The 22,534-nt window shown below is 40.7% G+C and overlaps 1 protein-coding gene across 1 annotated transcript in view; it reads right to left on the reverse strand.

Moving 5' to 3' along the window:
• The window catches only part of ALK (ALK receptor tyrosine kinase), a 680,397-nt gene that overhangs the window by 446,974 nt on the left and 210,889 nt on the right, over positions 1-22,534 (reverse strand). The window contains exon 3 of the mRNA XM_035700451.2: positions 17,875-18,039. Within this exon, the coding sequence (XP_035556344.2) occupies positions 17,875-18,039 (165 nt within the window). The remainder of the gene's footprint in view (positions 1-17,874; positions 18,040-22,534) is intronic.

The raw sequence follows: 22,534 nt of genomic DNA on the forward strand, positions 1-22,534 counted from the left end.
TAGTTAACTATAGGGTTGAGTGTTGGAGGGCTCCCAGGCATTGGAGGTTGCAAGGGGACCTAGGCAGGCTAAGGGCATGATGACAAGAATAGGTGAGACTCTTGACATCCACCTCATTGTTCAGAATTAGAGTTCAAGTTCATTTGGGACCACATGATATTGTTTGCCTCCATACAGCTTCTCTTAGGACCCAGAACAAGGCTATACCTGGGACTGGAAACCAGGTATATGTGCTGGCCTTTCCAGGATTTTTTTCATCAAAGCACACAGATAAGCTATACTATGAATTTCACTCACGTAAGAGCAGCCTCCTCTTCTTCCTGAGAAGTAATGAAATAATTAAATAGAACTGATCCCTGACCTGAACCTCCCTGCCCCACATCTCCCCACTATGATGCATCGCCGTTTCTCATTCCCTTCTGCTATCTTGCCACCATGCTGAAGTTCACGCAACAGTGCTCATCTCTAGGCCATTTTCAATTAATTTCCTGAGTAAAATTTCATGAGACACTATCAAACCTTTTGCTAAAATAAAGATATATTACATCTACTCTATTCCCTTAGTCTACTAATCAAAAAAGCAATCAACTTTGTCTGGCATGATTTGTTCTTTTAAAACCCATAATGCTTATTGCTCATAATTCCATTATCCTAGATAGTATTTTTTTCCTCTTAATATTTGTTCCACTATTTTAACAGGAATTGAATTACTAGATGGTCGTTTCTAGGATTCCTTTTTCCACGACTGCTTTGAAAGTTTGCTACCTAATTTGATGCTATCAACGGAACGGTATTTCCTTATTTTGTCAAATCACAGAAGAATCAGCAAGGGGCTGCCAGGAGTCACTTCTAAAGGCTTCTTCTAAAGGCTCTATCACCTTCCTGAACCATTTCAGACCATAATGCACTATTCAAAGTCTCCCATAACAGGAAAGTCTGAGACTTCTTTTGATAACTGACTCAGTGATTCACAGCATTATGCTTAGGAAATGCTTTCTAATTTCTCATCTGAAGAATGATGATATTGATGATATATATTTTTTTGATATTGATGATATGATGGAGAAGGCACAGATCTGAGTTCAAATCCTAAACATGCCATTTACTAGCTGTATGACTTTAAGTAAGTCACCTTATTTTTTTTTAATGGAAAGCAAATAGGACTTTTAAATAAAAACATATTAAAATGTTATATTTCTTTTCTTTAGTTTTTAATTACAAAAGAAATATGTGAAAAAATTCTGATAAAAATGTGCATTCTCCTTTTGCCTCTCCAGGCAAATTCCACTCTCCAGAAATAACTGGTAATACTGGTTTGATCTATTTGCTTCCAGAATATTTTCCATGTCTAAATAAACACATACAAAACAAAATGAGGCCATAACATGCATACTGTCTTACAACCTACATTTTTCATTTGACTATATATCAATAGCTTTCCATGTCAGTACTTAATCTGCCTAAAATTTTTTCACAATAAGAATGTATTACTTGTGTAATTAAATTCTAGTTAATTTGGCCAGTCCCTGTTAATGGGTATCTAAAGTAGTTTGCATATTTTTCTCTATTCCAAACAATGTCAACACGAATAACGTCTAAATACTAATGAAAATCAAGAGAGAGGAGAACTGTAAGACCATAAAAGTTGCCCCTAAAGGCAGACTGCTTCTCCCTCTCCCTCTCCCCCAGCCTCCCTTACCAGCAGAATTTGATGGAACAGGAACTCAGTGGAGGCCCCATCCCTTTGAATGAAGAGATGTCCCAGAGAAGCACCTTTCACTAGCCCAGTGCAATTTTCTAAAACCTCCTTGGGCATTGCAAGCTGCAGCCTGAGTGTCCTGAAGCAAGTTCTTCACCTTCTCCAGAATTCAGCTGGTTCATTTACAAAATATTAATAACTGTTTTTTTTTTAGTTTTTATTTAAATTCCCATTAGTTAATATACGTGTAATATTAGTTTCAGGTGTATAATATAGTGATGCAACACTTCCATACATCACTTCATGCTCATCACAAGTGCCCTCCTTAATCTCCCTCACCTGTTTTGCCCATCTTCCCCACCCTTTCTCTCTGGTGACCATCAGTGTGTTCTCTATAGTTAATAGTCTGTTTCTTGGTTTATCTCTCTCCCTCTTTATTTCCCCTTTGCTCATTTGTTGTTTCCTAAATTCCACATATGAATGAAATCATATGGTGTTTGTCTTTCTCTCACTGACTTATTTCGCTTAGCATAATACTCTCTAACTCCATTCAGGTCATGGCAAATGGTGAGATTTCATTCTTTTGATGGCTCAGTAATATTCCATTGTATGTATATAACACATTTTCTTTATCCATTCATTTGTTGATGGACACTTGGTCTATTTCCATAATTCAGCTATTGCAGATAATGCTGCTATAAACTTTGGGATGCATGTGACACCTCAAATTAGTATTTTTTATCATAGCTATCATTGCCATTTACTAAGTACTTATTACATGCCAGATGCTGCGCCAAAGAGAGCTGTAGTGCATTATCTTAATTCTTACTAAAATGATATGATTCACAATTTTAATTGGGCTTTAATCATTATTAAATTATAAGAATTATTTATATATTCCAGATATAAGTCCTTTATATAATATGTGATTGCAAATATTTTTTCCCAGTCTGTGGTTTGTTCTTTCATTTTCTCAATGATGTCTTTTAGTAGAAAAGTTTAGATCTCTATCTTCTTTTATTGATTATGATTTTAGTATCATATCTAAGAACTATTTTTCCAACCAAAGTCACAAGGATTTCTATTTTTTTCTAGAAACTGTATAGTTTTAGCTCTTACATTTAGGTCTCTGACTCATTTTGAGTTCATTTTTTGTATACAAAGTTTATTTTTTGTATACAGAGTGTAAAAGTTTAGTTTTTTGTATAGGGATATCCAATTATCCCAGCACTATTTGCTGAAAGGCTATCTTTTCCCCCATCAGATTGTCTAGGCACCTTGTTAAAAATCAACTGATGATAAATGTAAGGATTTATTTCTGTACTCTCCATTCTGTTCTACTGATGTATAGCCTTTCCTTGACCCAATATTACATTATGTTTATTAATTTGGTCTTATAATAAGTTCTGAAATCAGATAGCAGAAATCCTCCAAATTTTTCCACTTTTTCCCTCCTTTATAAAATTGTTTTGTCTATTCTAGGTCCTTTGCATTTTCATATAAATTTTAGGCTACCAAAAAAGTAAAAAAAAAAAAAGAGAGACTGTTGGGACTTAGGGATTTCATTGACTTTACAGATAAATTTGGTGAGAAACGCCATCTCAACACTATTGAGGTTTTCAATCCATGAAAATCTAGTATCTCCCTTTTTGTTTAGATTATCCATGATTTCTTTCAGCAACATGCTATAATTTTTAGTGTGCAAAGTTGACACTTCCTTTGTTAAATTTAGCCCTGAGTATTTTCTTCTTTTTTGATGCTTTCATCGTTTGAATTGTTTTCTTAATTTCCTTCTGAGAATTTTATTTTTGTTTGTTGTTATACAATAGATATAACTGATTTATATTGATTTTGTATCCCGTAATCTTGCTCAATTCATTTATTTGTTCTATGACTTTTTGTTTTTTTGTGAATTATTTTGGATTTTATAAATAAAAGATTATGTAACCTGCTAATAAAGAAAATTACATTTTTTCCTTTTCAAGCTGTATACCTTTCATTTCTCCCTCCTTTCCTCCCTTCCTTCCTTCATATTTCTCTTTTTCTTTTTTTTATTGTGCTGGCTAGGTGCGTTGTTGAACAGAAGTAATGAAAGCAGACATCCTTACCTTGCTCCCAATCTTAAGGGAAAGCTTTCAATCTTTTATTATATATGTTGTTAGGTGTGGATTTTTCCATAGATATTATTTATCAAGTTTGGGAAATTCCCTTTTTTCCTTGTTTGTAAAGAGATTTCATCATCGGTGGATGTTGGATTTTGCCAAATGCCTTTTCTGTGTCTACTGAGGTGGTCTTATGGTTGATGTTCTTAGTCTTATTAATATGATGTATGTATTATACTGATTGTTTTATGGATATTAAGCCAACTTTGCATTCCTGGATAAGTTCCAATTGATCACAGTAACATCCTTTCCATTTGTTGTTGAATTTTGTTTGCTAGTATTTTTTTATGGACTCCATATCTATGTTCATGAGGGATATTGGTAAATGGCTTTCTCTCCTTATGATGTCTTATTCTAGCTTTGTTGTTGCTATTGTTGTTCTTGCCATTGTTTCAGTGTTTTGCTTTTAATTTTAAGTCTGGCTTCCTATGCTTCATCCATGTATAGCTTAGTGGTCTGCAAATATTCAGACAGAGGATGTGCTCAAACACCTTGAACCAGTAAAACTTCTAAGATCTTGAGATCTTATAAGATGAGATCATATAAGGCAATGCATGATAAGTGCTTGGCATAAAGTAAGCCTTTAATAAACATTATCAGGGTCATTATACACACTTGGGTGATTTGTGCCCTACACAAATATGTTGAGTGAGTGAACAAGTATTTTTCCAGTGTGTGGCTATGGGAGTGCATTAAATGCTCAGGATGCTGATGTATCTTCTGCATGTATGTAGATTCAAAGGAGGAGCTAGAAGGCTATGGATAGCTTGGAACTTTCCCCATCTCCATTGGGAATACAGATAGTCTTAATCATGAATATACCTGCCCTGACCATGATAGAGTCTCCAGCTAGCTGCATCACAGATTATGACTTTAACCTACAATACTGCTCCAAATATAGCAAGTCACCTTCCACGGCAGCATAGAAGTTGTTGGTCTTCATGATTTATCCTGCTTTGGCAGGACCTCTCTATAGACAGAGTTGGTGACAGGAGAAAGCACCAGATCAGAATGCCACTGATTCCCATGGTTCTCACCTGGATCTTATCTGCAACCACACTCTGCAGGGAAGACAGAAGTTCATCAGTTTCTTAAACACAAATGCTTCTCAGATCATTACATTCAATTTTTCAGAGCATTCAAATGGTTGTTTTCATCAATTTTTTCCATCTTTATCATTGCTTTTTGGGGAAATAATTTGCCAGTCTCTTCACTTAGCCATGGCTGGAAGTCTTGCCTTACCTTACTTCTGTAAGTCTATAGTCTGAAACATGGATATTCATGTTTCTGAAACTTTTTTATGGAGTTATTGTGAGATCATATAAGGCAAAGCATGATAAGTGCTTGGCATAAAGTAAGCCTTTAATAAACATTAACAGGGTCATTATACAAACTTGGGTGATTTGTGCCCTACACAAATATGTTGAGTGGGTGAACAAGTAGGGCTGAAATTCAGCTTATGCTCTCTTCTCAAGCTATGAGTTCTAGCACTCACTGGATCTATCCAGAGGAGGCATCTTTTCCTAATTCTTCACCCAGAGAAAGCAAGTTTTTTCTAATTCACATAAAAATGTCATATAGTCTAGCTGGTACCTGAACATTGACTCCTGTTGCCTTTCCTTCCCTCAATTCTAGATCATCTAAGTGAAGGCCAAATCCTTAATCTTGAGCTGGTCCAATAAATATGCTCACACAAAAGCTCATTATCAATTTCATGTCCCTTGGTTGTTTCTCCTCTATGCTCACATTATTTTTTCTTTCCCCTTTCAGAGTAAATGGGCTCATTGATTTTACTCATGCATTTATGGAAACATGAATTAAAAATAAGTTGTAGGCTGATGCTGCTGTTAGTGAGAATGTTGGGAAGAGTATTACTAATTAGATTTCCTGCAGAAACTCAATTTCTAAATCCCTCTGAAAGACTCAGGACTCCTTCAGAATCCTTCTTTCACTTGATCTAGGCATCTAGTTCCTTTCTGAAGGACACTGATTTCTTGTCTTGCCTTTGACCCCAGGGATAAAGAAGCCAATTGACTCAGTTGATTTTTCTAGCAGTTGGTTTTTATTTTATTTATTTCCTCATGAAGCAGAGGACTTCAAGAATTTGTCTAACTTTCTTGTTTCTCTAACAAGCAATGTTTCTCAAATTTTTCCTTATATCTGTGTCACGCAAAAGGCCAACATGTCTGAATCTGTCTTTATTGGTAGGTGAAGCCTTCTTCCAGTCCATGTGACAGCCAATCCTGCTGATCCTCCCTATTCTGCTTCCAGAGTTGTAGATGATGTGAGGAAAAAAAGAATTCTTGAAGCACCTGGGTGGCTCAGTGGTTGAGTATCTGCCTTTGGCTCAGGTCATGATTCCGGGGTCCTGGGATTGAGTCCTGCATCGGTTTCCTGCAGGGAGCCTGCTTCTCCCTCTGGCTATGTCTCTGCCCCTCTCTCTGTATCTCTCATGAATAAATAAATAAAAGTCTTTAAAAAAAGAATTCTTAAGAGAGGGGGAATATATAATGCAATGAATAACATCTTTTCAAAAAAATTATTATTAGTTTCAGGGGTAGAATTCAGTGATTCATCAGTTGCATACAACACCCACTGCTCATTACATCATGTGCCCTCCTTAATGCCCATCACTCAGTTACCCCATTCCCCCTTCCACCTTGCCTCTAACAACCCAGAGTTTGTTTCCTAGAATTAAAAGCAATGACTGATATCTTAATAATACTTTGTATTTGTGCAGTCCAAGCAATATTGCAGATGAGGGTATTAAGAAGGAGCATCTTATGCCATTGTTACAGAAGTGAATTTAATGCCTATCTACTTTATGAGAAGACCGTTTCCATTTTAGGCACTCTCAGTTTTGATCACTCTCATTTCATTTATAAAGAATAAATCATTCCTTATTGCCAGCATAATATCTCAAATGCCCTTTCCATTGCTTCCAGTTTGGAGAATGCTGATCATATCAGAGAGAAGATAGTTGCCAAAGAGAATACAGCTATGAGCCAGGGTACTCTGTAACAGAGAAACAGAGGGCTGCCACACTGTGCATGCATGCAACCAGTTTCATTAACAAAACAAACCTGGCATCAAGCATATTTCTAAATAATAAAATCAACTAAGAAAGACCTGATACCCAACAAGTGTGTTTTGATCAAGCATGACTACTAATTAGTACTAAAAATCCTAAAGCAAAAAGTGGAAAGAATCAAAATAGATCATAATGCTTTAGAAGGAAATAATCTGGACTACTATTGTAGTCACCCATCTTAAAGATTCTTAATAATCCTTAAGTGGGGAGATTTGGACACTAAAATCTGAACCCCCATGCATTCTGCAGAATCTACTGCAATTCCATTTGCAAATGTGCATGGTTATCATTGCTAGAGAGGGCTCAGTCATTCTTAGCACATTTGTTTTCATGTCCCAAAAGTCCTAAGTTTAAAAATACCCCTAGAGATGTGATACATGGATACCTGGGATGAATAAACCTCCTGTCTTTTAGGGTCAAGATTCTTAAATCAAGACAGAGCTGAACCCTTTATTTCAGCCTGTGTGGCTGGGATAACTACTGTCAGACTGGGCTATATATTACTTTCCTATGTCATTTTCCTGTTTACAGAGTTTCTCATGCATTATTTCCATTGATTTTTATAACAAGTCAGGAAAGACAGCCACAGGGGTCGATGACCCCCAGATCTCTCTACAACTTACATTGAACCAGTCTTTCTCCATCTTGGATGAGTAAAGATTATCTTTCCACTCTAAGTAGAATTACACTGTTGTTATCCCCATTCAAGAGAATTTTATTTTATTTCTCTTTGCAAGGCCCTGGCTTTCCTTCAATTCTTTTCAAGCATAAATTCAGAGCGGTTCATGACTTTTCTTAAGCAGAGCCCATATTTCTTTAAGATGTATCTTATCTGAATCATTTGATATATAGAAATCAGTGAGGCTAAAAACTCCGCTAATAAAAGGTTCTTAAGAAGAAGAAATAAGGAAGTCAGAAAGACAGGTTCCCATACTGTTAGAGATTATCTTGTCCTACCTACTCGATTTACCAGTTAAAAAACTGAAGCATGAGCTCACATGTTAGCCAAGGGCAGGCCTCCCACTCCTGACACCCAGCACAGTGCTCCTTCCATTTCTAAAGGGCAGCACTGGTGCAATAACCTGATCCCACCTTCTTACACTAATTGCATCACCGTGTAGCCTGGACAGCAAGCTTCGTGCTGTGCTGGCCTCAGGCAGCACCCCTCACTCTGGCCACCTGCAGAGAAGATAGAGAGAGAGTGGGCTTCCCAAGACCCTTGTGAAGATGCTGCCTTTATCAGACACCACAGTGAGCATAAACTAGTTGTGTCATAGAACTGAGAGTGCCTCCCCGGAATCACTGGCATGTGGTCAATGTCATGAGCTGAATGTACCGCCAGACCTTTAATGAGAGTGAGTCTCACACAGTAGTAGGCCCTGGGAAACATTGTGTTTTAGGACCAGTTGGGTATAATGGAAAAGACATGGGATTTGATGTTCAAAAATTGGAATTCCAGATCTGGCTCTGCCATGTACCAGCTTTGTAGACTTGAGCAATTTACTTCATTTCTCTAAGCTCCCATCTGTGGGTCAAGAAATGCTTAATGAACATTTATTTTATATTGGGCCTTGGGCCAGGTTCTTGGGACATCACAGTGAATGAGAAAGACCTCGTTTCCTCCCTTTGAAGCTTACTATTTAGCCTCAATACCAATCTATATACATTTAGTCATGCTAACAGTGTCCATCTTGCCATGTTGTGAGAATCAGATGTGATGATGGGTGAAAAAGTACTTTGCAGACTGTAGCTCTTGCCAGTTCATATGGGGCAGAGCTAAGGGCTGGTCCCTGGAGTGTGCCTTCACTGCCTCCTCCAGCCACCTCACACAGGAGCTTTGCAGAAACTGTCCTGGGAAACATCACAGCTTCCTTCCATGGGTAAGGCAGCCTCATCTCAGCTCATTCCATTTTGAAAAATGAGCCTCTCCAGGCTCCTGCCCCAGGTACCCTCAGTCCTTCTTACCCACAGGAGCCCAACTCGTAGAACATCTGCCATGTCAGGCTGCCACTTCTAGCCTCAGCTCCTGCTGCTGCTATTTCTGTTCCATTTCTGGTGCACAGAGATGTCTGTTCTATTCCCAGTGGAGGGGAGCAGTTTGCAGACTGCCCTCCAACGATTACTCATCAGAAAACATCTACAGTCTCTAGAAGGAAATGTGTCTCTAAGACCTGTCTCTCAGTCCTCTGAGCCCTGTCCTCCCTAGAATCATATCCCAAGACCATCACTTTTCTTCCAAACGTGGTTAAGACCAGTGATACTAGTTTCTTACTGCTGCTGTATCAAGTTACCAGAAACTTAGAGGCTTAAAATAATACACATTTATTATCCTATAGTTCTGGAGGTCAGAAGCCTAACATGGGTTGGTGAGCTGCCTTCCTTCTAGATGAGAGTCAAGGGAGGATTCACTTTCTTGCCTTTTCCGCTTCTAGAAGCTGGTAGCATTCCTTCTCCCATGACCTCTTCCTCTACCTTCAGGGCCAGTAGCAGCTGTATTGCTGCTTTACATGGAACTGAACCCCCCTTGATTTTAGACATCGCCTGACTTTGATTTTAATCTGCAGTGCCCTGAATTCAGTAGGAGTTTACCAATTGTTGGCTTAAGAAATGAAGAAATATATGTTTCAAAAAATTGAAAAATTGAAACACATTAACACATAGTGATCTTCAAATCTCTGTCTCTCTCTGGCCACTGCCTCCATCATCACATGTGCTCTGATTCTGATCCTCTTGCCTCCCTTTTTCACATATAAGGACCCCTGTGATTCCATTAAACCCACACATATAATCCAGAATAATCTCATCTGCAAAGTCCCTTTTGCCCTATAAGATAACATATTCACAGGTTCCAGGAATTAGGACTTCTCTGGGTGGTAATCATTTTGTTACACTAGCCCAAAGTCCTATGCTGTGAATATTCCTCAGGATCACCAGCCCCAAAGAGCCAACCTGACAAATTCATCTAATTGCTAATAGATACAGGAGGTACTCTTTCTTCCCTCCATGATGCCACAAAAGTTTCTAGGGTCAGTACTCCCATCTTGATGCCATGGCCCAAAGAATGACTTGAGCCATGGAGCTGTATAGCTTCCAGGGGTCATGACTAAATTTTGGATAATGGGGATATCTGTGGCTCACAGATTTGTACCAGGTACATGGCCATCATTTGCAATGGATATGCTTACTCCCCAGTCTCATATCGGAGTAAGAATAGCCTTAGTGACAGTCCAGTCCAAGACCTTTACCTTACAGATTAGGAACCCAAGGGGTGCAGAGGTAAAGTGACATCCTTTAGAGCTGAGATGGAGAGCCCTTCTCCTCCAACACTTGTCCTTCTTTCTTACTCTTCATGCCCTGTAGGCAGGCTATTAAGCTCAAGTAAAGGGGTGCATAATCTTCACCAATCACAATCCATTTCTTCCCAATAAAGGCTCTTTAAAAGGCAGAGGTAATACTGTGGGAGAGGCTTGTCTTGACAGAGAGGACTTTACAGACACCCTGAAAGTATTCTGGCTCACTAAGGCAAGTCCCCCTCTGGAGCTCAAGTGTTGCCAGGTTGACACCAGAATCTGATTAAAATGAAAGAATCACAAGTCACAGCTTGTTGAAGGGTTTTCTCAAGGGTCAGAATTCAAGGCCCAGTGACTTCATTGCTCAGGAGATGAGGGACACATTTCTGCAAGCAGCACCAGAAAACTAATGTGGCTTCTCATGATGAGTTCCAGAAAAGGGGCATGGGCAAGAGGCTACAAATCCCCTCAGCAAATTACTATGATGAGAAGTTAGCTCAAATGAAAGGAATGACTACTCTGAACCCTTCTTGTATGTCTGAACAGACAAAAATTCAACTGAAATAGAATATGCCACTCCTGCTTACAATGATGCACTTGTTACCCATTCTTGAACCTGATGCACATTTGGTTTCCATGGTTATCCTTATCCACCCTTCAATGACAAGTCAAGCAGAAAAAGGGTGGTGTGGGGGTGCCCTATATTTGTAGGATAATGTGAATGTATGCTACCTAGGCAGGCAGAAAAACAACCTGTTTGTCTGTTTACTTGTCTATCCCACCATAGTCAGCAGTGTTGGCTTTTTTGATGGTTGTTGTGGCAGAAAATGCTTACCATGCTTTTAATTCTTCCTCCCAAAAATCTAAAATAATTCAATAGAACATAGCCTCAAATGAGAATTTTTGATCCCCTTGTATTAAAAAAAGCATGTTTTATCTTATCATAAAGGTAATACATGTTCATGAACTCAAGTTTGAAAAACACCAAAGCAAACAGAAGAAAATATAAACCATCGACAATTCAGTAATCTAGAAATAACATGTTTTATTTAACTAATTCCTCATTGTTTGAGTGTTTAAATGATTTCCAGTTTTTCGCCATCATAAACACCACCACCAAGATAGTTTTTTAGATAACCCAATAGGAAACATTTAGTTGCAACTCAGTTCCTTCAGTCTGTCAGGTAGTCTATAGAGAAAGGTATCTTTTGATTCTTGAGGGTTGAGTTTGTATTATTATTAGCACTTGGCCCAAGAAAGTTATTTTCTTCTTCTCTAAACCATATAGAGTCTGAGAAAGACCCTAAAGGATCTTTGAAACTTATGAGTCAGAGATACTATAAGAGCTAGGCCTGCCTAGCTTGAATATATTGTATATATCAAATACATACATTAGTAGGGGTGCATGGTCAGAAATATTTTACTGATGAGGCATATAATAAAGTTTAGAGACCACTGCCTTAAAAAAGTAACTTCATAGTAGACAGAGCAAGTAGCATAGGAAGGGAGCTCTTGAGGGCTGGAGGCCAAGAATGCTTTGCATAGACAATCTCCTTTTAGATCATCCTGTTTGAAACAAATGAAAAGAAAAAAAAGCATTGTTCTGTCCTGGGGGATGTGTGTTACTGTGTGCATGTGTGTGTGTGTATGTGTATCTGTCACTCCAATTGTATTTCTTTTCTATCCCAGTTTGCCTTTCTCTCCTGACCACTCTTTCAGCTTCAACACCCTAAAACCAGAGGTCTTTGCTAGAGGCTGCTTATCCAAAGTGAGGTGAGTAATTACTGACTGTCCCATGAACCAGGTCACCTCAAAGGTGACCACTAAACCCTGTGGGCAGGAAGCAGCTGACTTTAAGCATGCATTAGCACATTTCACCTCTACAACACCACACATCGGGGATAGGAGGGGTGCTTCCAGAGTGTGCTATCAATGATGCTCCAGTGCTGGAACTCCTCCCAGCTCTATCTCCCTGACAGCCTGTCCTTCCACCTCCTCCCTGTCTTCACCTGTGGAACTTCCTCTTTGGAAAGAGCTGTAAACCACGCACATGTGGGTTATCAACCACTGAAGAGGCTAATTTATGAGGTCCCACTTGGTTAGCCAACGAAGCCCGAGAGCAGTAGAAATGGGTGGCTAATGACAAGTTCCGCTGGGTGAAAGAGGAAGTGCGGGGCAGACTTTCATCCCTCCAGTTGCTTGGCAATACCACAAAGGGTTCAAGTCAGAGCATGAGACTCCTAGCCAGCTTAGTCCACCAGCTGCAGCCCCCCAGTGGCTACGGGTGCAGAGGGGGATGTACCCTGAGAGAAACTGTCTATCAGCATGGTGCCTGCAGCTCAAAATGTGGTCCAGTTACCAGGTTCAAGCTACTCCTAGGATAGAGCCAATCTGAGAAGTGCTCAGACTTTTAAGAACAGACTTTTGCAAACACTTGGGGCAGGGGAAGGAATTAAAGGAAGGAGAAGAAATGCTGGTATTAATCTGGGCTTCTCTGAAATCACCTAATCTAAGTTCTGAAAGGGTCTAAAAGCCCACAAGCACAGGGAGAGACACATAAGATCCACAAGCCAATCCACACACATGGGGAGAAAAATCAGTGTGTAGTAGGTTCAACCGTGGTCCCCAAAAGATGCGTCCAGGCCCTAATCTCTGGTACCTGTGAAAGTGATCTTATTTGGAAACAAGGTCTTTGCAAATGTAATTAAGGATCCTGAGATGAGATTACGCTGCTTTTACAGTGGGTCCTAAATCCAGTGACATATGAGCCTATAAGTGACAGATTTGAGAATTGAGGAGAATGCCATGTGGAGTTGGAGGCAGGGATTGGACTGATGTATCTACAGGCAAAGGAGCACTGATATACCAGCAGCCACCAGAAGCTAGGTAACCAGGCCTGGAATGCATACTCTTGCAGAGACTCCAGAAGGTACCAACCCTGATCACACCTTGATTCCACACTGCTAGCTTCTGGAACTGGGATAAAGTAAATTTATGTTGTTTTAAGCCACCCAGGTTGTATTTATTCGTTACAACAGCTAAAAGAAACTAATGCAAAAGGCCTATAACAGGAGTGAACTCAAAATCTGAATGACCCCACTTAGGGTTTACAGTACCCTTGTTAGCTGTGGCAGCATCATTAGCCATTTCAGAACTGTAGGACAACGTTTCTCAGCCTTCTGAAAACCAAGCCATCTGGTTTTTGGTTTTGTTTTGTTTTGTTTTGTTTTGTTTTAGTTTCAGTATAGTTAAGGCACAGTGTTATATTAGTTTCAGGTGTATGATATGGTGATTCAACACTTCCATACATCACCTAGTGCTCCTCGCAAGTGACTTCCTTCATCCCCAGTCACCTTTTTCACCCATTCCCCCATCAGCCTCCCCTCTGGTGACCATCAGTGTGTTCTCTATAGTTAAGGGTCTATTTCTTGGTTTTTTTCTCTTTTATTTTCCTTTGCTTGTTTGTTTTGTTTCTTAAATTTCACATATGAACAAAATCGTATGGCTAGAGAGTATAATACTAAGCCAAATAAGTCAGTCAGAGAAGACAAAAACCAAACCAAAACAATGACTTGAAAATCAGTTCTCTGGAGGAGAACTGAGGTGGATACAGGAAGGAGGTCAGCCTCTCCCAGCTGAGTCTTCTCCCATTCTTCCTGGGTATACTTATGACTGAGGGTTGGTGGAGGGGTTTAGGGGAAGAGCTGCTGCTAATCTGTTTTCCATTTGAAAGCAAGTATTTCTGTTGGAGACTAGGATCTTATCTTGCTGGAAAAGAAAAATGTGACTATATTCCAAAACATCGGAAGTAGTAGATGTCAAACAGGCCCCTGGCACTTCTTAAAAGTCACAGAATGCCTCAACCTGATGATTCCTCAAGATTTTATTAATTTATAATATTGTGTTCCATCAGATCATCACTTTTTATTATCTTGCTGCTCTGAATTGTATCTTCCTTATTATTCTCAGCTACAGGGGCTATAAATTAAAATCATTCAGAATTTATACTCTTACAGTTCATTATCTGTGATTGGTATTATCTCACTGCCTTTTTCTGGTCTTTCTGTATTCCCTGACAAGAAATATTGCAATAGAGTCTAAATACCATCCAACCAATAAATGTTGAGTTTTAAAAAAATCTCTATTGACTACACTACCCTAAAGGGCACCCCATTACTCCTTCTTATTTCTACCACTAGCATCCCTCTGCCGAAATGACAGAGTAAGTGAGACTCCAAAGAGATGGCAGTTAGGACTGAGATGTAGGTCCTTGCTTTGGTGCTATGCAAATTGGGCATGTCATCTCTCCTTTCACCCTCACCTCATTCCCCGATGATCAAGAAACATTAAGATACATCATCTTGCTTCATAAGGATCAACCCTACTTCAGGGAACAGGTAAGGATATAATTAGTTGAAGCAAAAAGCAATGAGCAGCCCATTACTAGAAGCTCTGAGCACCTCTCCATGAATTGCCAGAAGTGTTCCTACAAAGGCTGGGAGGCTAGTCCCTTGTTTCTCAGACTGATGTGAGTACAGATCTCTTTTTTAGACTTCAGGAAAAAGAAATACCCGTTTCTAACAGCGGTGAGATTCCCTCAAGTGGTGTTTGCATGTGTTTCTTCACTAAAGAACTTGATGAAGTGGGCTTGTGTATCTACAGTGGCTTCTGTCATGGCTGCTCACATCATCATTCTTAGTGATGTGACAAATGACCATGCTAGACAGAATGTTTTTCAGGCAGACGGAAGTTGGCACTACTCACTACAATATGAGTATTCCAGTCCTGACTGATTCAACTAATGGGAAAAGGTTTGTATTCAGGGCAGGTACTGGCCCTTGGGACTCAGCTTTGCAAAAACATAAAGGCGTGGATAGATTTCCACACTCAGGAATATCGAGAAGTGAGTGTTTATTTTTTAATTCCCTCATGTTCTTCTTCACTTTGTTTTTCTCCTAGTACTCAGGGTAATATGCAGATGCCAGAGATCACAAGATAGCAGATCAAGGAGGAGAAACAGGTCAGAGAGTGGCAACGTGCAATCTATTGGCACTCTTTTCAAAATTGTTTAAAAATGTAAAAAGCACCAACTTTCAAATTTATAGAGCCTGACTCCTATAAAGTCTGTGAACAATTGCTACTTGTCCTTCTTTTCTGATCTCGCTGAACCATACTCACAGGTCAACAGTCATCAAATAAAAAACCTACAAAGACCAAAAGTGCAGATACTGCCAGGACTGCCTCTTGAGGCTGGGGATTGGGCTCTGGAGCCATCCCTAGGGAGAATGAGATTAAGTGTGCAAGGAGATCTACATCAAGAGTATAACAAACCTAGCTATGCCTCAGGATCACCTGAGAAGCTTCTAAAAACATTAAAAAAAAAAAAAAAAAGAGGGAGTGGGAGAGTCTCATGGAAATTAAAGGTCTGAAGAAATACTGGATTGCATCCACCAAATGGACAAAAATGACCGAGTCTGACAATATCCGGTACTAGTGAAGATGTAAAGTCCCAGGGAGGAATGCTAACACCTCACTAGTGGGGGTATAACTTAGTGCCACCATTTTGGAAAATAGGTTGGCACTATCTATTGAAATAGAAGCTTTACCCTATGGCCCAGCGATTCTACTCCTACTCTCTACTCTAGGGAAACTCTTGGACAAGCACAGGCACCAAAAGCCACGTGCCAAAATGCTTATAGGAGTGCTGTTGGTAACAGTAAAACCGTAGAAACAATCCAAATGTCTAAGCACAGTAGGAGAGATAAATTGTGGTATTTTCACACAGTGATCAAAAACCAAATGAACCTCAGCTACGTGCGTCAAAATGGACAAATCACAAATCAAAGGCACTATCTCATTTATGTAGCAGATTACAAACCTCAGTGATAAGTTGTTTGGGGCCATATATGTAAGTAGCCTCTCATGAGGCCATGAGAAAAAGCAAATGAACGATGAACATAGAATAGTGGTTACCTCTGAGGGAAGGAAGAGATTCTGGACCTAGGCGGGCGACAGAAGAGGTTGTAAATGGGCTGACAACATGCAAATTCTTCCTCTTGGTGATGAGAACACAAATGTTGATTTTGCTGTAATCATTAACCCATGCACACATGGTCTATCTTGCACACAGATTAGTGCTACATTTTATAATAAAATTGAAAAATATACAGATTTCCAGGTTCCATCTTAGATCCATCAAATCATCATCTCAGTACTGTGTATAAATTCTCCAGAAGATTCAGATGCAGTATAAGGTTAAGAGCCACTCACCTGCACACATCACTAACCCCTACCCAGGGCAATATGCATCAGTATCCAGGTGAAAACAGCTCAAAATATAAAATAAGGTCAAGCAATTCCAAAATGTCATAAAAACAGAAAGAAGGTCAGCCTGGGAGAGTCTCAGAGTTCGGGGTTTGAGGCAGCCTGAGGGCATCAGCTATTTCTGTGCCACCTCCAACCTCACCCAGAACTTAATTGAGCTCAGTCCCCATTTGATTTGCAGTAGCCTGAGCCTGAGATAATTGCCCCCTAGACCCAGGCCCAAGGTAGGCTGTCACCATAGCTTTCACTGCAAAAACAGAAACACAATGTGGTAGAAAGTATGCTCATCTAGCACTCATCACGGCAGACATCAAGACCTAAACTGGCACAGACAAACTGTGTGATCTTTAGCAAGTGGCTTCCCCTCTCTGGAGCCCTCACCTTCTCATCTGGCCTGCCTTTCTCACAAAATTGGAATCCAATGAAACAGTGTAGGTGAAAGGGCTTTGCAAAATGGAAGCATGACTCTGAATGTTCGGGTAAGTCCATTACCAAGCCAACGGTTATTTCTTCCTACAAGTCAGAAACGTAGGCTGTCAATTCTGGGTAAGCAGAGTTTTCTGGGTCCAAGGATTGTGAAGCTTTAAGATTGCCACAGTGAGACCCTAAGGCAAGACTAGGACTTAGTGCCTCCACCTCTATCTCTAAATATTCAGCAAATACTTAACAAGCACCCACAACTTATCCAGTCCTACTTTCTCTGGTCCCTACTAATTCAGAAAGGGATGTTCATTAACAGCTCAGGACTACTGGAAGTACCTTGCAAAGCTACAATGCAGTCTGGATATTCATTAATGGCTGTGAAACTAACTTTTAACCCAGTTATACAATACCTTCCAAATTAAAAATGCCATATTTAGCAAGTAAAAATGCAAGATGCTCAATTATATTTAAGTTTTTTAATATAATTAGAAATTGGAATAGTTTTTAAAGTGTAAGTATGCCCCAACTATTGCATGAGATATACTTATACTAACAAACCATTTATTGTTCACCAGAAACTCAGATTTAAATGGATGTCCTGAATTTTACCTGGCAACTCTATTCCCAATAGATAAACAGATCAGCACTTTCTCCTACACCTGTGTGAAAGACAGTTATAAAATCCTATTTCTTTACTTGGTGAGAGAGAGAGTAAAGGATCTGCTTGATCCCTGTATCCCTATAGATGGTGCAGATATTAAAAGCAGGTTTCAAAGGAAACAGATGAAAGCAGGGCCAGGCAAGCCTTAAAACTGCAAACAGAAGTGGACATTCAAGCCCCAGCCAGGCCCAGCCAGGACACTTTGCGGTGGCCTCTACCCTTACCTCTGGGCATCTCCTTGGAGTGCTCTGTCTCAGGCCCATCCAACAGGTCCATCTGGGAGGCCTCCTCAGAGGGGACGCGGCGCCAGGACCAGCTCTGGTTGCCAAGGTCGTGTAGGGGCGGGGAATACTCCAGCTCACAGGGAAAGTCAAAGCTGCACTCCAGACCTGCAATGACAGCCAGTGGTCAGTGGAGCAAACATCTCCCCTAGGAGACCTTCCAGCCCCACCCCTCTGCCCCAGCGAGGCAGCTTTCATCTCATCCACAACCCTTGCTCTGTCCAGGATGGTGAGCTGTCAGGTTCACAGCTGGCCTAGTTCCATAGGGCTGAAAAGGGGACCAAGAGAGAGAGAAAAAAAGAGTTCTTTGTATTAATTCAGGTTAAGGGAGGTATCTTCAGAGAAGGCAGGTGAAACAAGAGCTAACAGGTGGGACTTGGAGAGGTTCTGCATCCTGTAAGTTTACCTGGTGACATGAGAGGGTCTGAGGCCAAATGGCCGGATCCTGACTTTGCAACCAGATAAGTCTGCATCTAAGTCTGGGTTGACTCCAGGCAAGAAAATCAGCCTGTGTGGCCTCAAATTTCCTTACCTATACACTGGGGATGGTAACACCTACCTCTAGATTTTGCGGTAAGAGCTAGTAGGAGAATTCGTTATCTGTATACATTAGCCTGTCTATAGTAAGTAGATGCTCAGGAAAAATCCTGGCCAGGTTAAGCCCTACCTGAGAAGAGAAGGCCAAAGGGAATGCAGGCCTTACAGCCCTGTCTGTCAGCCAATCATCTACCCTTCGGACTCTCCTCACCAGGAGGCCAAGGCTATGACTGAGTCCAGCTCATTCTCTCTTGGGGAGAAGGTGGGGGAGGACATGGGGTAAAGAGAGGGAGGTAGGAAGAGGCCATGCCCTGGGAGTTTTTATAACCTTTGACTAGGGCTTCCTGTGTCCACACCATTTCATGTTTACCCTATGTCTAAGATACACTCACCTTCTTCCCCTCCTCAGTGTGCGTTACTCAAAGTAGCTAAAGTGCTTTGTACCCAGGAGGCTCTCAAAGCTTGCTGATGGGTGGAGTGTGTGCCAAAGTGCAAATTATTCATCGACCTTTTACTTCATTGTCTGCCCCCAGCCATGGGGATGTGAAGAAAGGAAGAATGTGATGTGAAGGTCAGACCACTGGACTAGAATATGGGGACTTTGGTTGGTATCCAGGCTTGAACAGTCTCTTCTCACATGTGGCACTTCGTGCCCTCAACTGCAAAACAGGGCTTTAGACCAGGTGATTGGGTCTAAACAAATGCCCAGTGAGGCCTGGGTTCCAACTCCAGCTCTGCCACTGATTTGTTGGTTCCCTTGAACAAGACACTTAACCCCTCTGGGCCTTAAGTTCCTCAAATACGAAATGAGACCTACAGTAGATGTTTTTTAAAGCTCTTTCTTGATCTGACTTTTTAAAGATTCCTAAGTCCTTGTTCTCAGAAAGGTTATAGTGAATTTGATAAATCCATCTGTGTGGTGGTGCTAATGGGTGCTGACTCCCAATTATCATTTTGCATTTTAACAGCTGCTTCTGGGGCTCCTGCTCTCTTGACCTCCAAAATGAGCCTGGTGTTGAGAATTTCTGAACACAGAGGAGAAGGGGGGTCAATTCTAGTGTGGGCAGCTGATTGTAACTGGATTCCCTTTATCACACACACAGGCAGCTAAGTGCTGCCCCAGAGTAGGAGTAAAATAATTCCCATTGACACTAGCCAAACTAAGTTTAGGTGGTGATAGTGGGGGGAAATCCTTCAATTACACTTCTATTAAGTATCTTTCTGCTTCTCAGCCCCTAGAGATTTATGTACCAGCTGCTCTCCACGAGCTGCCATCTCTCTGGTCCTCAGGTTAATACCACTCGCCCTTTCACAATATAGACAATTCACCTTTATAATGGCAATCTGAAATGGGCAGAGCTAGCCTTGTTTGAGTCGACATGCCACTTGCTGACTACATATTTTATCAGCTTTGAAGCCATTCTACCTGCCACTGGGGGCTGAGCTGCTGCTATGTCTATGAATTGGTGTCTATGAATTGCAGGCTGCCTTAATCTTCAAGACTTGCTTGCCAGCCACCTGGTTTTGATTGCAGAATTCAAGGAGAAAACTGATCCAACATTTTACACTTTGTAGCACAATTATCCATATAATGAAAAGTGTAGCCACTAACCTTGGCTTTTCTGAAGAGGGTCAAAAGGATCCAACCATGTTAGCTAATGATCAAGTCAAAAGATGGGGGAGAAAGTTACTGGCTGTCCCCCTCCCACACAGAAAACTATTGGTGACTTTCCCAAAGCTTCCACTTCTGTGGCCCATCCTCTACCTTGATTTTTTTCTCCTCCAATTAAAGACATCCTATCTCTATTTGGAACAGAGGTGTGCCATGTGAGGTTTTATCTCTATTTGGGTCAAGTGTGCCATGCCTGGTGCATATTAGACAAACAGACCACAGAATATAGAATCCCAGCAACAAGCAGCATCCATCCTAGGATCTTTGACTCTGAACAGTTGGAGAACTGACTGTGTTTGAACCAAGCCTGCCTAGTGATACAAGCTAGGCACGTGCTCTAATTATCAAACAGGTTCATTTTGAAATTCTTGCTCCAAGGCAGCCTCCTCTTAGCTGTCAAAGCCACTATCTTTGGCTTTAAATAGAAAGGGAGTTAACATTACTGTTCATCATGGGTGAAACTGAACGGGGCTTTCCTACATTCCAGTTTAATGTCTCATAAAATATCAAGAGAGGTTTCTTTCTCCTGCTCTAGCCCCAGATCCTTTCAAGCAATAACACCTGGTACTCATCATTTCTAAAAACACCAGGTTAAGGATCATTTTCCTTGGGCCTTTTCTGAGGTTGTAGAACTAGGATGCTTCTTGCATCTTTATCCTTAACCGTTCTCTGACCCAATCCTTATAGGATAGGGACTACAGAGTCTGTTTTATAGACCAGACTCAGAGGGATCCAGGGTTTCAGTGAAGGGTTTAGCCTTATGCTATCCAACAGCAGAAGCAGGTCTACACCCAAGGGAAGGTGTGGAAAATTATATTCACTGAATCCCAGGGGTCTGCCAGAGACTGTGAGGTATTTTTCTTATGTCATTATATTTAATCCACAGAAAACACTGAAAAGTAGATGATGAGGAAATGGGAGCTCACAGAGTTTACTTTACTTGTCCAAAGATCAAAGGATCACCCTAAGGCAGAACCAGAATGTGAGCCAGGCCTGGATAATGATGAAGATCCAGGCATTTTTCATCAGACCTCCACAGTTTCAAAATCTCAACCAGGGCCAACAGAGTAAATTAAATAATGTATGAGAAACCTGCAAGGTGCTATATTTTGGTTACTATTAGACTCAAAGTCTGCAGCCTCTTCATATCTGCAAAGGCTTGTCCTCTACCCTAAGGAACAAATCTAGACTTCCTCTCTGTCAGGCCTATTTTGCAAAGTGTCTATGACCTTCAAAGGCTCCAGAGTTCTCAACCTTACTATACCTATCAGGACCAGGAGACTAACCATTGAAAAACAGCAATGAGGAAAAGACATACTTTCCAGACATAACTTTCCTACGTGCTGATCACATAGTTGAATGAGCAAAGAGAAACAATGAGAAAAAAAACAGTAATGAGAAAAGGACATACTTTCCAGAGCCTCCTGATCATTGCCATGCACTTTCTAGTTACTTTCATCATGAAAGAAAAATAAAGTAAGGGGAGCCTGGATGGCTCAGTCGGTTAAGCATCTATCTGCCTTCGGCTTAAGTCATAATCTCAGGGTCCTGGGATTGAGACCCACATTAGACTCCCTGCTCTGCCCCACTTGTGCTCTTTCTTTCACTCTCTTTCTCTCAAATAAATAAATAAATAAATAAATAAAAATTTTTTAAAAAAAAGATAAGGTAATGGAATCTTCTGGAGACAGTTCTGCTGAGAGGGATGTCAAGTGTTATGAAGGGAAAGGTCTCAGTAGAGCAGTGAGGATGGTTCCAGGCTTGATCCTGCACATAGCAGCTCAGAGACCTCAGCAAGTCTGCTCACCTCTCTGTGTGTAGTTCTCTGCATTTGAAAAATGAAGGAAAATGGAGCACACAACTTCTATAGTGCCCTCCCTCTCTGACTGTCAGTGATCCCACAGAGCCAATACAACCAAAAACCAAACCTGGGCCAACACAACCACACCTACAGACCATCAGTTATTTCCACTCTGCCTACTTTTAATGGGGGCTTGTTGTCATCCCTAGAAGCAGATTCCCCATGAAATGAGGCTGAAAGTGCATCATACTCAATGGGGATTTAGTTTACTTCAAGAATCTCAAAAAATTAAGAAGAAAATCTCAAGTAAAACTGTTTCTGGATGAGTAAGTGTGAATGTGAGTGTGTGTGTGTGCGTGTGTGTGTTCATGAATTTTTATCGGTTTGTGCCTAGATCTTGAAACCTTATAGGGTATGAGTCACATTTCAAAAATTAAATTCATTAACAGTTATCTTTAAGGCATTGTTCTGGTATTAAAGGCAGCCATTCAGAAGACTATAACAGAAACTGATCAGAAAACCCTGTGGTGTCCCTGCTCAGAGAGATGCCCAGTTCCCTTATCAAATGCCCTTGGCTGTAGAGGAGTCGGCGA

Source organism: Canis lupus, chromosome 17, assembly GCF_003254725.2.
Source record: "Canis lupus dingo isolate Sandy chromosome 17, ASM325472v2, whole genome shotgun sequence".
Taxonomy (NCBI): domain Eukaryota; kingdom Metazoa; phylum Chordata; class Mammalia; order Carnivora; family Canidae; genus Canis; species Canis lupus.